The sequence below is a fragment of the Myxine glutinosa genome, chromosome 7, assembly GCF_964187855.1.
Source record: "Myxine glutinosa chromosome 7, kmMyxGlut1.1, whole genome shotgun sequence".
NCBI lineage: Eukaryota > Metazoa > Chordata > Myxini > Myxiniformes > Myxinidae > Myxine > Myxine glutinosa.
Window position 1 is genome coordinate 87,902,414 of NC_136267.1, and position 16,243 is coordinate 87,918,656.

Sequence of the window (16,243 nt, forward strand, 5' to 3'; positions counted from 1 at the left end):
CAAATTGATTGGCAAATCGAATTGGTCGAATGGTCGATCGAATCGAATTCGATGAATCGAATCGAATCGAATCGATCGAATTGGTCGAATGGTCGAATGGTCGATCGAAGCGATTGGTCGAATGGTCGAATGGTCGAATCGGTCGAATGGAATTGGTCGATTGGTCGAATTGGTCGAATTGGTCGAATCGAATTGGTCGGAATTGGCAAATGTAAACATTGATTTTCAGATTTTCCATGTAATAACGTTTCCAAAAATGTATAGGTTTGCTAATCTACCATGATTTTGAACGAAAAAACATGGTGAACCTGACTATCTGGTTCAACTCAGTATTAGCATAAAGGAAATTCCTTTATGGTATTAGGTATGTAGCAGTAATTTACTCTGTATAAGCATCGCTGGGTCATCTGGATCCCTTTGACAAACATGCGAGTAAGTAACGGTAAATTACTAAACTTGTGGACAATAGAAACTATTGTGTTAAAACATGTACTTGTCTATCATTGCTTGAGATATGTCTCTTTCATTTGACTAGCAGATCAGGCATAGATAACATTTTATGGAACCATGGTCATCATTCCCATGGGTATTTTTAAAGGCTTCTTGGCTTCAAATAAGATTTCAATTAAATCTAACCTTATGATGTGTCCGCCTACTTGACAAAACACTGAGGGTTAATACAATGGACTGAAGAGCATAAGGGAACTCTTCACAAAACATAACTCAGAATACATTCTCAAATTGCTAAAGAAAGTACTAGTATGCAGAACATTCTAATATACTTATGGACTGCAAATAAATTCCACCTTTTAAATTTACGGCAATTTTCAGTTGATGTTATGTAATACAATTAGGCATTAAAAGGCCCCAAATGCATATCAAAGTAATCAGTAGCATCTATTCTAAACGTTCCGTGCATCATAAATGTAAAAGTGAGTAAATCCATAACTTGGTGGGTATTTTTTTGGAGCAGTGTGAAATTTTCACTTGTACCCGGGTTTTGTGACCTTTTGACCTCTGGTGACCTCATTAACATATTAATTTGCATAATGATTATTGTAATGAATAGAGTACTTAAATACAAACATTTTAATGGGTATTTTGTAGTTCTGTGATTTATACTTCCAAAGTTATTGCGATTTATGTTTCCCCTACCCATAAATTTTGGTATCAATAGAGCGGCAAAGGGCGTGGCTAATGACGTCATTTCCTCTGTTACTGCCAGGTTACCAAAAGTCTACCCAAACTTTATTGATATGTCTCATGGTCTACTTCAATATTATGAAGAGTAACTTAGGGCACATCTCATGCACACGGGGACCCCCTCAGCCAGTGGACTAATTACCTTAACATATGTGTCGAAGATGGAAAGATAGAACTGTAAGGTCTGAACAGGTTTATCAACAACGCATGTAGACGGAGAACACACAGAAATGTCATTTTATTCAAATGCAAAAGCAGACCATAACAAACAATTTAAAACAAATTGTACATAAACAAAATTAATCATCGTCTATTGTGGTGGTATGCGAACTCAAATGTCCACTTCCGCATTTCCATGAAGCAATATCTGGTAAATTGCTATGATCACCTGCAATGGAACAGAGTGGGGGATTCCCTAATCGAGGGTGAGTGGGGGATTCCCTAATCGAGGGTGAGTGGGGGATTCCCTAATCGAGGGTGAGTGGGGGATTCCCTAATCGAGGATGAGTGGGTATTCCCTAATCGAGGGTGAGTGGGGGAGTCCCTAATCGAGTGTGAGTGGGGGAATCCCTAATCGAGTGTGAATGAGGGTTTCCCTAATCGAGGGTGAGTGGGGGATTCCCTAATCGAGGGTGAGTGAGGGATTCCCTAATCGAGGATGAGTGGGGGATTCTTCGCTCTGAATCCAGGTGCTCACCTCCAGCCAATGTTGCTAATCCTCAAAGCTAGACCAGGAAAAGCTGGAGGGTTTTAGGGACATACTCAGCTTCTTCCCTTGCCGTGTGCTGTGTGAAGAGCTGCTGTTGTGTTTAGCCTGAATGTTTAACTTCACCCCAGAGCTGCGTCTGGGGGACGTCGTGCCCATCCGTGACTCTGGCGGGAACACGTCCTGTGTACAGACAGGTATAGCAAAGAAGGGCATTCATTACACACAGGACATGTTACCAGACTCCATGAGATATGTTTGACATCACTTTGGGCAAGTCTATATTATCAAGTTCGATGCTAATAGAGAAACAGAGAAACAAAGTGAAAGTGTTATTAAAATCTATATCTATCTATAATTCCAGCAATCTCTGTGTGTCTGTCTGTGTGTCTGTGTGTCTGTGTGTCTGTGTGTCTGTGTGTTTGTCTGTGACCGCTGTTTCTCGACAACCACGGGTCCGATATACTTGAAACTTGCCAGGTATATTGCTGAGGACCCGAGGATGTGCCTTTTCAAGGTTTGTAATTAATCGGACAAGTACCTACCGAGCTATGTCCAAAAAACGCTTCAACCAATCAGAGAGCAGCGAGCTATCACGTGTGCCGAACCGTTAATGCAATGCAAGCGTTAATGCGTTAATGCAAGGCTTTTCTTTTTTTCCCTCTTCTCTTTCTACTTTTCCTTGCGATTAAATTGCAAACAGCCACAATACGTTGGCGCTAATTGAATAATTGGCCATTAACACTAAAATAATCGTAACTGCGATATGCCAACTTCCGGACAGTGCAGCCTTCCATGTTGTTGTTGTTTGCAGCAGCTGTTTGCAGCAAGGCAAGGCTTTTCTTTTTTTCCCTCTTCTCTTTCTACTTTTCCTTGCGATTAAATTGCAAAAAGCCAAAATACGTTGGCGATAATTGAATAAATGGGCATTAATAGATAGATAGATAGATATGCGATATGCGAACTTCCGGACAGTGTGCGCGTTACGAGCTGACCGCCATTACGGTACGTAATTCGATTTCTTATGCGCATTATTTCTCCCAATTCAGTCAGAGCGAAGGGCGGAAGCGAAGAGCGTTGTTATTTTTTGTTTACGGGCGTACGGGCGGGGTAGAGCGTACGGGTAGCGTTTTTTTTTTTTTTGGGCAAGGAACGGGCACCCACGTACGGGCAATGCCCTAGTATATAAAACACAGTTTGTGTGTGTGTGTGTGTGTGTGTGTGTGTGTGTGTGTGTGTGTGTGTGTGTGTGTGTGTGTGTGTGTGTGTGTGTGTGTAATGTTACCGATAGACTCCTAAACGGAGAGGCTTACGTGCTTGATATTTGACATAGACATGGCCATTGAGCGTGGGACGAACATGGCCGAACTCAAAATATTTGACGATCCATATATTTTATTCATATTTACCTCAGCGCATTTCAGCGAAGTACCCGCTAATCTCAGCCGGTTCCAGAGCAGCTCGCTGATTCGCTCAGAGCGATCACGTGATGTTCCATCCCGTCACACGTCACTTCACCTTTTATGCGATCGTGTTTTGTATCGATTTTGTGCGATATGAATTAAATGCCTTTGAAACAGCTGTGAAACGTCTTTCCACAACCCTTCCGTAACCGATTGGAGCAGTTTCTTGCCGCACAAAACGAGATCCGCGAAGCGAGTTGGTCGAGTCGTGCTGACCAAGATGGCGACACGGTGGCTTCACTTTTCACGGAGTATGAGCGTTCTATATACTGTATTTTCAATTCAGTGCGCCCGTGATTTGTGGCATAGACATGACCATTGGGCCTTCACGGTGTAATTTGTGCGAGGCTTTTGTCCGAGTGAGCTTGAGTCGAGAGGGCGAATGTACGGGTTGGGAATGTACGGGTCTCCCTTCCCCCGCCCGGCAACGCCGGTACTGGAGGACGTCACAGGATCGGTGAGTCTCCAAAATCCGCTTCGTGCTGTTGCGAATATGCAGGACTATGTCCGATTGTTGTGCTGCTCTCCGACCATGAGAACTGCAACGTCATTGTTGACTGGCCATCCCCTTCCCTCCCCCTTCCCCCTCCCCCCTCCGTCCCCCCTTCCCTTCCCCCTCCACCCTACCCCTGCCCTTCTCCCCTCCCCCCTCCCCTTCTCCCCTCCCCCTCCATTTTCCCCCTCCCCCTCCCTTTTCCCCCTCCCCCTCCCTTTTCCCCCTCCCCCCTCCCCCTCCCCCTCCCCCTCCCTTTCCCCCTCCCCCCTCCCCTCCCCCTTCCCCCTCCACCCTACCCCTCCCCTTCACCCCTCCCCCTCCCCCCTCCCCTTCTCCCCTCCCCCTCCATTTTCCCCCTCCCCTCCCCCCTCCGGCCCCTCCCCCCTCCCCCTTCCCCCCTCCCCTCCCCCCCTCCCTCCTCCCCTCCCCCCTCTCCCCCCTCCCACCCCCTCCCATCCCTCACCCTCCCCATCCCCCCCTCTTCTCCCCTCTCCCCCTCCCCCTCCCACTCTTCTCCCCTCCCCTCCCCTCCCCCACCCGGCAATGCCGGGTACTTCTGCTAGTGTTGTTATAAATGAACAAACCAAAGTATAATTAATAATTATTATTAAATGAGAATATTCGAGTTATTTTTGCTATATTCGAGTCTTAACAGGATAGTGCACAGGTAGCACACTTACCTTTGAGCTGTCTACTGTGAGTTTGATTCCTGACATCACTGTTCTCTTTTTTCCCACCTCTGGAACAAACTCTCACACTCTCTTCAATCCCACTCTTCCCTCCAGGTCTTCAAAACACCATCTCATGTATTTGGTCAGGTCAGTCTTTTGGGACTGCCACAGGTAACAGGTAACAGGTAACCTGCCGCATGGTCTGGTTTGTCGGCGACTAAACTGACACCTCTCACTGGCTTTGTTAGTGGGGAGGATGACTGTGAGTGTGACCCTGCCAGGACCAAAAACAACAACTGGCAAAGGGCGGATGAGGTCCCGTAGGGAGCCAATGGCCATCCAGCAAGGAGATGGTGTCTCCTAAAAACACACATCCGGTTTGAACCGGTTCAAATCATACCAAAGTCTTAAAAAATGGTACGTGCTGCTTTCTTGCTTGAAAAGGATAGAGCACAGCCAATCCCCATCGGTTGGGGAGGGGGAAATGCCTCTTGAGGAAATGCCCCACTGAGTATGATGAGAAAAGCTGCGCCATCGTTATGACGTCACTGGTACCCAGAGTATCCCAGGTCCCCAGGAAGTGACGTCAGTGACGGCATTTCCCCCAAGCTCAGTAGCTGTGTTAAGTGTTTGTCTCATCAGTAGGTGTGTGTATGTGTGTGTGTTTGTGTGTGTGTGTGTATGTGTATGTGTGTATGTCTGTGTATGTATGTGTATGTGTGTTTGTATGTGAATGTGCGTGTGTGTGTGTGTGTATGTGTGTGTGTGTGTGTGTGTGTGTGTGTTTGTATGTGAATGTGTGTGTGTGTATGTATGTATGTGTGTGTGTGTGTGTGTGTGTGTGTGTATGTGTGTGTGTGTGTGTGTGCGTGTGTATGTGTGTATGTGTGTGTGTGTGTGTGTGTGTGTGTGTGTATGTGTGTATGTGTGTTTGTATGTGAATGTGTGTGTGTGTGTGTATGTATGTGTGTGTGTGTGTGTATGTATGTGTGTGTGTGTGTATGTATGTGTGTATGTGTATTTGTATGTGAATGTGTGTGTGTGTGTATGTATGTATGTGTGTGTGTGTGTATGTGTGTGTGTGTGTATGTGTGTGTGTATGTGTGTGTGTGTGTGTGTGTGTGTGTGTATGTGTGTGTGTGTATTTGTGTGTGTGTGTGTGTATGTGTGTTTGTGTGTTTGTATGTGAATGTGTGTGTGTATGTATGTATGTGTATGTGTGTGTATGTGTGTGTGTGTGTATGTGTGTATGTGTTTGTATGTGAATGTGTGTGTGTGTGTATGTATGTATGTGTTTGTATGTGAATGTGTGTGTGTGTGTATGTATGTATGTGTATGTGTGTTGTGTCAGCTCTATTACAAGCCTTAGCCCAAATATATAAAAATAAAAAAATTCCAAAACCTTGATCTTTTGTACCCCCGTTAATCCACCCCAAATCCACCACTTTCAAATTCCGTTTTCCTGCCTGAAAGTCCTTGTAGTGTCCATCTTGTTTATCCCGTGTGCGCCACCCCAGCCCCCTCCCTTCCACAGATCTCCCAACATCCCTGTTCTCTACTGTTGTTGTACTTCCTTCTCAACCCCTCTTGTCTCCCGCTCCCTTTATTATATGTTATATATATGCTAACTCTTACACGAGCCTCGACTTAGTATACAAAAAACTGTCGGATTAGTGCTTCACAGGCTGCATGGGTGTTGCATCCATCACATTGCGTTAAATCAGGTGTCCTGTGTGCTCGCATTAAGTGGTATTTTCGAAGAGGATCTCCATCTATATCTCCCTTCCTGATTTGAAGACCTTCGGACAAGTTTGCTCTCTCTCTTTTTTCTCGTCTCTCATCATGGCAAAAATTTGGAATTTGAAATTTGGAGCAGGAATTTGTCATTTGTGAAACTGTTTTTGAAAGAAACCGTGGGATCTTTAACTTCCACCAACTTGAACAAAGCAGAAACTTTCCAAACTCACAAACAGAATAAACTGTGTGGAGGTGTGAATGATGAATGGAAGTTGTGGAGGCAAACACAACGAACGAAGTCGTGAAATGGATGGTAGTTGGGTGGGGAATGTAGGAATGGAGTTTAGGTTTGGGGATTTAGGGAAGGGCGATGGAGGCTGGGGGTGGGTGCCCCAGTTGTGTTCAAAAATGACAACTATTTAGGTATTGTTGCTGCTAGCAGGTTGTGCTGTTGTTGCATTACCCCATGTGTTTCGCTACACTAACTTGAGTTGCACAGGGATCAATGTAGAATGAAGAACTTGTCTTGCTGGTGAAGGTGAGTGCTAACCTGCGTCCGGAGGACAGGTAGAACAATGGATGGAATCAACAGGACATTAATTGGGGTATGCTAACCGCCGGGGCAAGCAAGGAGAAGCTCACATTGCAGGCATTAACCCTTTGTTGGAGCAAAAGAGCCTCAAACCTTGTTTTTCTTTAACGAAAAGGTTAACACCAGCATCTCCACGCCTCCAATCAAATGGCGGTTAGCATAGCTCAATCAATGTCCTGTTGATTTCATTCATTGCACAGGGATCCACTGGAGACTGAATAATCGGTGCCCAAACCCTTCCAAGAAACCCCAAGGCCGTATCGAGCCCAGTCTTGTTCCTCGTATACCTGAACGACCTGACCTTTCTGAAGCTCTGGAACAAATCTCACCGTCTCACCGAATCACTCTGAAAAGATCTCCAAATGAACCCCACCTATCTATTTACACGTTAGCCACTCAATGACGTTAAGTCTATTGAACTTCGAGGCCTTACAATCAGCCACCCCCTCTCCTGCACTGACCATATAGCAAAGCTTGCGTCCCAAACCGACAGCACATTCGAGACAGGACATCCTTTGTTGTTCCAAGTCATCTTCCTTAAAAATCAGAACTACTCACAGTTGACAGGCCTCTGTCCGTAGCTTAATGGCGTACTGCTCTTCCCTATGGCCTGGCACCTCAGCATCAGTGTTTCCTTGATCTATGGAATCTAAAGCTCCCACAAATTATTGAAATCCTCTGTGAGGCCGAAGCACAAGGTCTGACGCTTTGACGTCGCAGGCAGGTCGGTGATCTTCCTGTTTCTTACCACCATTCCTGCGGATGAGTTCCCTCTGCTATTTCAGCCCCCGAACCTTTCTAACAAGTACTGTTTGTTTCCGGTTTGGGATTGGCACCTTTTTCTCTCCTCTGTGAGTGACCTGCTTCCAGGGTTAAATGAACCATTCCAGATTTGTCTCTTTGTTGCCATCGATTGTTTTCCACTCTGTTTCATCTCTTATTATTCACTCATTCCATTCACTCATTCACCATCCACTCATTCCACATCTCCACCACTGAAGGTGGAAGGAGGTTGTTACCCTGCGCTCGCGAAGCGAAAATCAGGGTAGGCATTCGGTTACGTACGACGTACGTGTGCCGTACGTGTGGCGTACGTGCGTGTCTGCATTTTTAAAATTCATTTTCTCGGCAACCGTTGGTCCGATTGACATGAAATTTTACCGTAGGAGCGCCTCTGCCTGTAGATTTTTTTGGTGGTAATTATGACGTCATAGGTCACGTGGTACGGACGCCATCTTGGAAAAAAGTTACACCTCTATATCTCCCAAACCGCGTAATGGAAAAAATTGAAACATGGCTCGTTGTGAAGTACACACCATGGGGAATAAGATATGTTAATGATGATGCCATAGGTGCCTCCATTATGACGTCATAATTCGACAAGTACAATGCTTGATCTGATCAGTATGAAAAACAAAAAATTCCTCTGCAACTGTTAGTCTGATGAACACGAAGTTTTCAGAATATGTGCGGCTCCTCCTGTAGAATTATTTAATGATAATTATAACGTCAAAGGTCACGTGGTACAGACGCCATCTTGGAAAAAATCGAAAAATGTTGCACCTCTGTATCTCCGAAACCGCTGCATGGAAAAAAATTGAAACATGGCTCATTGTGAACTACTCCCCTTGGTGAATAAGATATGTTAATGATGATGTCATCGGTGCCTTTGTTATTACGTCATTATTCGACAAGTACAACACTTATCCTATAATTGTGAATTACTTTTCTCAGCAACTGTTGGTCTGATGGGCTCGAAATTTTCACCATAGGAGTGCCTTCTCCTGTAGAATATTTTAAGATAATCATGACATCATAGGTCATGTGGTACAGGCGCCATCTTGGAAAAAACGAAAAATGTTGCACCTCTATATCTACGAAACCACTGCATGGAAAAAATTTAAACATGGCTCATTGTAAAGAACTCTATATGGGGAATAGGTGTTGTTAACGATGACATCATTGGTGCCATAATTATGACGTCATAATTCGACAGGGACAACGCTTAGTCTGATCAGTTTGAAATGTATTAAGCGTGATCTGTGCATCAATTATATTAGAGAATATATACTTATGATGTCATCGCTCACGTGGTCTGGCAGCGATATTGTATCAAAGAAAAAACAGAAGAGTTGGCTCACAACAAGTTGACTGCGCAGAGTAAGTATGCTTTGAATACCATCTGATTTTCACTCGTGTGTTTGTCTGTTTGTTTGTGAACATGATATCTCAAAAAGTTGTGGGAGGATTCAGATGAAATTTGGTGGAGAGGTTGGGTGTGTGACAAGGACGAAATGATTCGATTTTTGTGAAGATCTGGATCCGAATACTATAATTTTAAAAGTAATTCTTCACCATTGAGAGAGGGGAAAAATATATAATATATAACACGATATCTCACAAAGTTGCAGACGGATTCGGCTGAAACTTGGTGGACAGGTTGGGTGTGTGACACGGAAGACTTGATTCAATTTTGGTGAAGATTCGAATCCAGATCCAGATCAGAGAATTTTTTAAAGTGATTCTTCACCATTGGGAAATAGGGCCAAAATCGATATATAGCACGATATCTCAAAAAGTGGTGGAATTGTTCTGACGAAACTTGGTGGATGAGTTGGGGAAGGTGACAAATACAAGTCGATTAGATTGTGGTTCAGGTCCGAATCCAGATCTGACCTATCAGTGGGATGCAAAACGTAAACTGTTCTGCCTGATGGAGGTATGCTCTCTACCGAGTGCCGTTCTAATATTTGTATCGTGTGCTCATCGCCTGTTTTTGTTTATCGTTATTTGATCTTGTGCATCTGCCTCGGCTGGTGTGTTTTGATGTGTTCAACAGGCCTGCTCTCTCATTCATTCACTCCTTGCTAAAAGTTTTCCTCATATCCCTTTCATTGGAATCGGGTTTTTTTCAACCTCATTCAAAACCTTTCCCTCATTATTTCTACTTTCTATAAACAACCAAAAATCTATAATAGTAAATGTCAGTTTGTGTCAATAAGTCAGTGTGTGTGTGTGTGTGTGTGTGTGTGTGTGTGTGTGTGTGTGTGTGTGTGCGTGCGTGCGTGCGTGCGTGTGTGTGTGTGTGTGTGTGTGTGTGTGTGTGTGTGCGTGTGTGTGTGCTTTATTACTTGCAAAATCGAAGATTTTTGCACCTTTTCTACAATAACGTAGACGTACAATAACGCACAAGACAAACCAATATGGTTTGTCTTGTGCGTTATTGTACATCTACGTTATTGTAGAATCTGACATACAGATCTGTCTGTCTGTATGTCAATCGCCTACAGGTCACAATTTTAAACCAATCTTCACAAAACATCACCAGATGGTAGAGTTGGTCAAAAGGAAGAAGCCTAATGATGTTGAGGTCAAAGGTCATCCTCAGGTCAAATTTCTAAAATCGCTAATTTTTATCCCATTGACATGGCAATTGAACAGCATTTTCAGATCGAGTCACTAAATTGGGAAACCAACTGTTTTTGGGGTCAAAAGGTCAAAGGTCAACTCAAGGGCAAACTTCTAAAATCATCAATTTTGATCTGAAAAATTGTCAATTTTAATCCGATTGACTTGAAAATTGAACAGCATTTGCATAGTGCACCACTGAATTGGGAACCCAACTATTTTTGATGTCAAGAGGTCAAAGGTCAATTCAAGATCAAACTTCTAATATCAATTTTCATCTGAAAAATCATCAATTTTAATTTGATTGACCCAAGCTTTCATTACGATTGTCAATTTTAATCTTAATGAAATTGACAATTTGATGTATCCATGGTAACCTTTTTGGGGGGGAGGGGTGGATTTTGCAAGTATCGTGCTTTTGCAAGTATTGTATGCAGTCTGTGGCTGTTTGGCTGCATCATTTTCTGGACACTGATGCAATTCCCCCTTACCAGCTAGCTGGTACTCATTTTGTCGATCTCGGAAGGATGGCAGGCTGAGTTGACCCACCTTGGTGTTAATTCAACGGCATGATAGGGGCTTGAACTCAAGACCATAGGATCTTAAGACCCACCTTTATGGTTAAGCCAACACCAGGCTAGTGTGAGTGTGTGTGTGTGTGTGTGTGTATGTGTGTGTGTGTGTCTTCCATAACTCCAAAACCATTAAACATATTGGCCTGAAACTTTGCATGCATTATAAAGGAACTCCAAGGCTTTATTCTTAGTCAGCCCAACTTTACTTTATTTTTGGCCCTATCACTCAATGGTGAAGAATCACTTAAAAAATCAAATAACTCTCATATCCGAATCCATATTCAGATCTTCACCAAAATCGAATCTATTTGTCCTTGTCGCACACACAACCTCTCCACCAAGTTTCGTCCAAATACGTCCACAATCTTTTGAGATATCCTGCTATGCATAGTTTTTGGCCCGATCTCGCAATGGTGAAGAATCACTTATAAAATTCTAGTAGCCGGATCCGAATCCGGATCTTCGCCAAAATCTAATAATTTTTTCCTTGTCACATACGCTACATCTCTGCCAAATTTCGTCCGAATCCGTCCACAACTTTTTGAGATATTTTGTTCACAAACAAACGGACAAACAGACAGGGTTGAAAACATAACCTCCATCCACCTTTGGTGGCTGGGGTAACAAGAAATTTGAAAAATTTAAGAAATTGCTGATTCTTAAAACTGAGCATATTTGACAAGCATTGGATTTTTTCAATATGCAAGGGGTCTAGGTTCGTAGAAGAGTTTGGACACATAACAGGTCAGGATAAAACATGGCAAAGGGAACAGCAGGGGAAAGGAGAAACGCCAACAGCAGGGCAGAGGGAGAAAGCCAGACGGAAGCCTCTCCTCGGTGAAAGACACATGAAAGCCCACTTGGAGTTTGCAAAAATGCACCTAAAGGACTCTCAGACTGTGAGAAACAAGATTCTGTGGGCTTTCATGTGTCTTTCACCGAGGAGAGGCTTCCGTCTGGCCACTCTGCCAAAAAGCCGAGATCGGTGGAGTGTTGCAGTGATGGTTGTCCTTCTGGAAGTTTCTCCCATCTCCACACAGGATCTCTGGAGCTCAGCCAGAGTGACCATCGGGTTCTTGGTCACCTCTCTTACCAAGGCCCTTCTCCCCCGATTGCTCAGTTTGGCCGGGCGGCCAGCTCTAGGAAGAGTCCTGGTTGTTCCAAACTTCTTCCATTTAAGAATTATGGAGGCCACTGTGCTCTTGGGAACCTTCGATGCAGCAGAAATTTTTTTGTAGGCTTCCCCAAATCTGTGCCTCGACACAATCCTGTCTCTGAGCTCTGCAGGCAGTTCCTTCGACCTCATGGCTTGGTTTTTGCTCTGATATGCACTGTCAGCTGTGAGACCTCATATAGACAGGTGTGTGCGTTTCCAAATCATGTCCAATCAATTGAATTTACCACAGGTGGACTCCAATCTAGGTGTCGAAACATCTCAAAGATGATGAAGAGAAATGGGAGGCACCTGAGCTAAATTTCAAGTGTCATAGCAAAGGGTCTGAATACTTGTGTAAATGTGATATTTCCGTTTTTTATTTTTAATAAATTTGCAAAACTTTCTAAAATCCTGTTTTCTCTTTGTCATTATGGGGTATTGAGTGTAGATTGATGAGGGAAAAAAATGAATTTAAACGATTTCAGCACAAGGCTGCAACATAACAAAATGTGAAAAAAGTGAAGGGGTCTGAATACTTTCTGAATGCACTGTATGAGCAAAAGAGAGTTGGGATGAGTGGTTAAAAATTGGTTCACATCATATGAGAGAGAGTTTTAGATGGAGTTGTCACTGTTGAGAGGATGGTACAACACACAGAGAAACATGAGGTTGGAGTGGAGGTGAAGTTGCAGCCAAAGGTACTCCTGGGTTTGGGATGTGTAAGAGCAGTATCCGGAGAGTGAGAAATGGAGTTTTATGTACAGCGCAACGCTGCTGCAGGGACACGGTTGAGGTAGATCAAACCAGAGAGGACAATAGCCAGGGAGAGACACTGACGAGTCAGGGACATCCTGTGGAAGGATGGATTCTGTTAAACAGATTGTTGTGGCAAAGCAGAGCAGAAAAGACAAGTAGGCCTTTAGGTAGGCTTTAATCAACACAATGGTGGCCAGGTGCACAAGAAGAGGCCTAGGCAGGGCTCAAAGTCCTTAAGAGGGAACCTAGCATGGAGCGGATCGTAGGCAGCCCGCATGTCGTCGGCTGACTCGCTTTTATACAGTAACGATCCCAGAACACAGGAAGTGAGGACACAGGAAGTGAGGCATCAAGAAAACTGGAATTATGTTACAGATGATGCACAGGCCTATCGGCAGTGGCCTGGATTGAGAGATCTGTCAGGTTAGAAGGGAGGCCCTGGATATTTGAGGTCCACATAGTTAGGGACAGGGGAGAGGAGCTGCTGATAGGGCATAGGGTGTTGAGAGGATCAAGGAGAGGGTGCCAGGTGGGTAAAAGGAGGGGGAAAGGACAGGGTGATGCCGGGAGGGGTAGGGGCAAATCTGGGAGGAGGAGGAGTGGATGGGAAGATGAGAGGGGGAAGGACAAAGGGGAGCAGATGGGAGGGATGGTACTGACATGGAGGGGTTTGACACGATGAAGGGTGTGAAGGGGAAATTTTTGTCGTGTGCGCATGACCTTTGCAAAATTTACGCCTCAGAATGCCGACAATGGATAACCTGTGACAGACGTCCTGAGTGGGATGGTGGTGATAATATTTTTGGTTGAAGGCATGGAGAAAATTTTGACTGTTAGTGAAAAAGTTTGGATGAATTGTGTTTGGGAGTGAGGAGGTTTTGGGAAATAAGCCATGTCAAGGAGAAAAGGAAGATTTTTATGAAGAAGAAGAAGAATGAATGGGTTGTTCCTGATGGGATAATAAGCAGAATAAGACGTTTCAAGATACATTTTGGAATCGTGTTTTAATGTTGTGAAGATAGTGGGGCAAATTAGCATAACAATTGTGCATTTTGTGAGGAAAGCACCAAATTTGGCACACTAGTAGACTATCATATTATGAAAAGATCTGGATATTGGGCCATCTCAGATTCAGAGATTTGATTTTTGCAAGATTTCGATTCGATTGGGATCGAAGAGAACACCTTCTTCGTCTTCTGTACAGTGAAGTTGCCAGCTCTGAATTCTCTGGCTACATCTGGGTGCTTCATTGGGAGTGCAACCATGTCCCTCAGGTGAACAGGGACCCACCTGGCATAGTGTGTGTGGTCTAAGGCATGGAACCATGGGACCAGTTCCGTCAGGGCATCAAGGTACATCGTGAATGAAGCCTGCCGCAGAGAACGCACGTAGACCAGTACCAACATCTCTAGTTCCAGCACAGTTGCCCAGTACTGAAAGTTGGGAATGTCTTCTCCTCTCTGGTGACACCAGTCTTCGAACTCTGGCAGGTCTTCTGCATCATCAGCATATGTCATACAGGTCGGCAAATCGGTCGGTTTCCGAGATCGGCAAAATGAGTACCTAGATTACTGGTTTGATGGAGATGAGTGGCGACCGCCCCCCCCCCCGCCCCCCCCACCCCTTCTATAGCACACACTTACCCCTGTATACCAGCCTTAGAAAGGCAATGAATTGCCCGAGGAGACTCGACATCATCATCATGTTTTATGAGAAGATCAAGGTAAGTGCTGTGTTTGTATTATCTATGATCTTTAAGTAATTGTGTGGCTGAAATAACGCTGAAGATATTGCTGGTGATACTTAAGCACCGTATAGAGATGTCCGGAGACACTTTATTTTAAAGCAAATCAACACTTTTTTAGCAGTCGGAACTGCTAATGAGCTCAATTCCACAGTTTAATTTTTGAAATTCGGCTCAGGTTAAGGAATTCTCGAGCTTATCACATTTTACTTGTAATTAAATAAAGGCACTAGCACTGCCTGGAGATGCCAGGAGAGTTGTATGGGGGTGGAGGTGGAGAGGGTTTAGGAGGAGGTAAACCTGAGGGGAGGGAAAGGCTTCCTTCCCCCTCCCTCAAGTCCTCCTCTTGCTTAAGCCTCCTTACATAAGATATGTTACGGAGTCCTTTACAATCTCCTGGTCTCGGTAACCTCCGAACCCCGAGAGGAACCCCGGCAGAAAAATATATTACCCTGTGTTGAAAACAATGGTGAAACCACACCAATGATTATAAATGAACAAACTTGTATTATAAATCACACACAGGTAATACGGTACAGCAAATGGCCATTAAGAGTGCACTCTATATATATCTTATATAAAGTCAAGTGACTCACTGCCCTGCCAGCAAATGAACGGACACTCCTCAATGTCTCTATGACTTTTTCCAAGGCGAATGGGATTCGCTCCAGCGGTCGATGGAACGAAATCCGGTCGAAGCCCGAATCTCGCTCTCCAGTCGATATCCGAAGCGTGTACAGTGGGCAAGGGTGCTCTTCCCGCCAAACTGTACAACGGCACCCTCCAGAGGTGCACCTTCACCGCTCCCTCAGCAAACCGCAACGTAATTGGAGACGAAGCGGTCGCACCCACTCATCCCCGACAGACGGTAGGATGTTAGGGGTGACGATGACATGAAGCAAACGTTCACCAGTGTCCGAAGCACGGGGTTCAAAATGGCTGACGGCTCTGGCTTGAGCTGATGCGACGAGGCAAGGATTCGTCGGAATCTCAGTGCCCCAAATCCGTCTTCGCAGATTTCTCCACTACAGCAAATATTCTTATCGCCGGATGTCCCTTCCAGGAACTCAAAATCCGCTCACGGCTGTCGGTAAACCCGGCTCGTTACGGAGCGCTGACGTCACCGTCCTCTCCGACTTTGCGCGCGCTGCTTCTTCCTCTGCACCTTCTCGTCTTTCCAGTTCGGTGTCCTGTATCATTTAAAGTTAGCCTTTTTAACTTTAAATAACCGTTCCTGGATAATAAGCCTTTTGAAGATAAATATAGTACATAATATCAGAACTACGTCAAGTGGGTGAAAACCACAATAATGGAAGTCACGAATCCGTAACACTTCCCCCCCCTCAAGAAAGAAAGTTTGAACACAGCGAAAACTTTCTTTGCATGCAAACTTTTTTTTAAAACAAAAGTAAATTCATAACCCACATCATCAATTCCCGTGGGCAACAATATTCAACACTCCCCAAAAATAAAGCAACAAAATTTCACACAACGCACAGAGATTTCCAAAGTTAATTCACTCTGGACAAAGCATCAGCAACGACATTGTCCCTGCTCTTTACATGCTCAATTTCCCGTTGGACTCCTGCAAAGCCAAACTCCATCTCATCACCCTCTGATTTTTAATTTCAGTTTCTTGTGAATGAAGGTTAAGGGGTGGTGATCAAAAATCCAAGGCCAGCAAATCTATAGCACTTTTCCCGGGAGGCCGAGCTGAAGGCCAGGTTCCATGGTGG

The 16,243-nt window shown here is 44.5% G+C and overlaps 1 protein-coding gene across 3 annotated transcripts in view; it reads right to left on the reverse strand.

The window, feature by feature from the left end:
* Positions 1 to 1,422: 1,422 nt before the first annotated feature.
* LOC137431389 (mitogen-activated protein kinase kinase kinase 20) overlaps positions 1,423 to 16,243 on the reverse strand; it is a 56,799-nt gene continuing 41,978 nt past the window's right edge. For all 3 annotated transcript variants that reach the window (XM_078781971.1, XM_078781970.1, XM_078781973.1), the window contains exon 13: positions 1,423 to 2,092. In XM_078781971.1, coding sequence (XP_078638097.1) covers positions 1,916 to 2,092 — 177 coding nt within the window. In that variant the 3' untranslated portion in view covers positions 1,423 to 1,915. The remainder of the gene's footprint in view (positions 2,093 to 16,243) is intronic.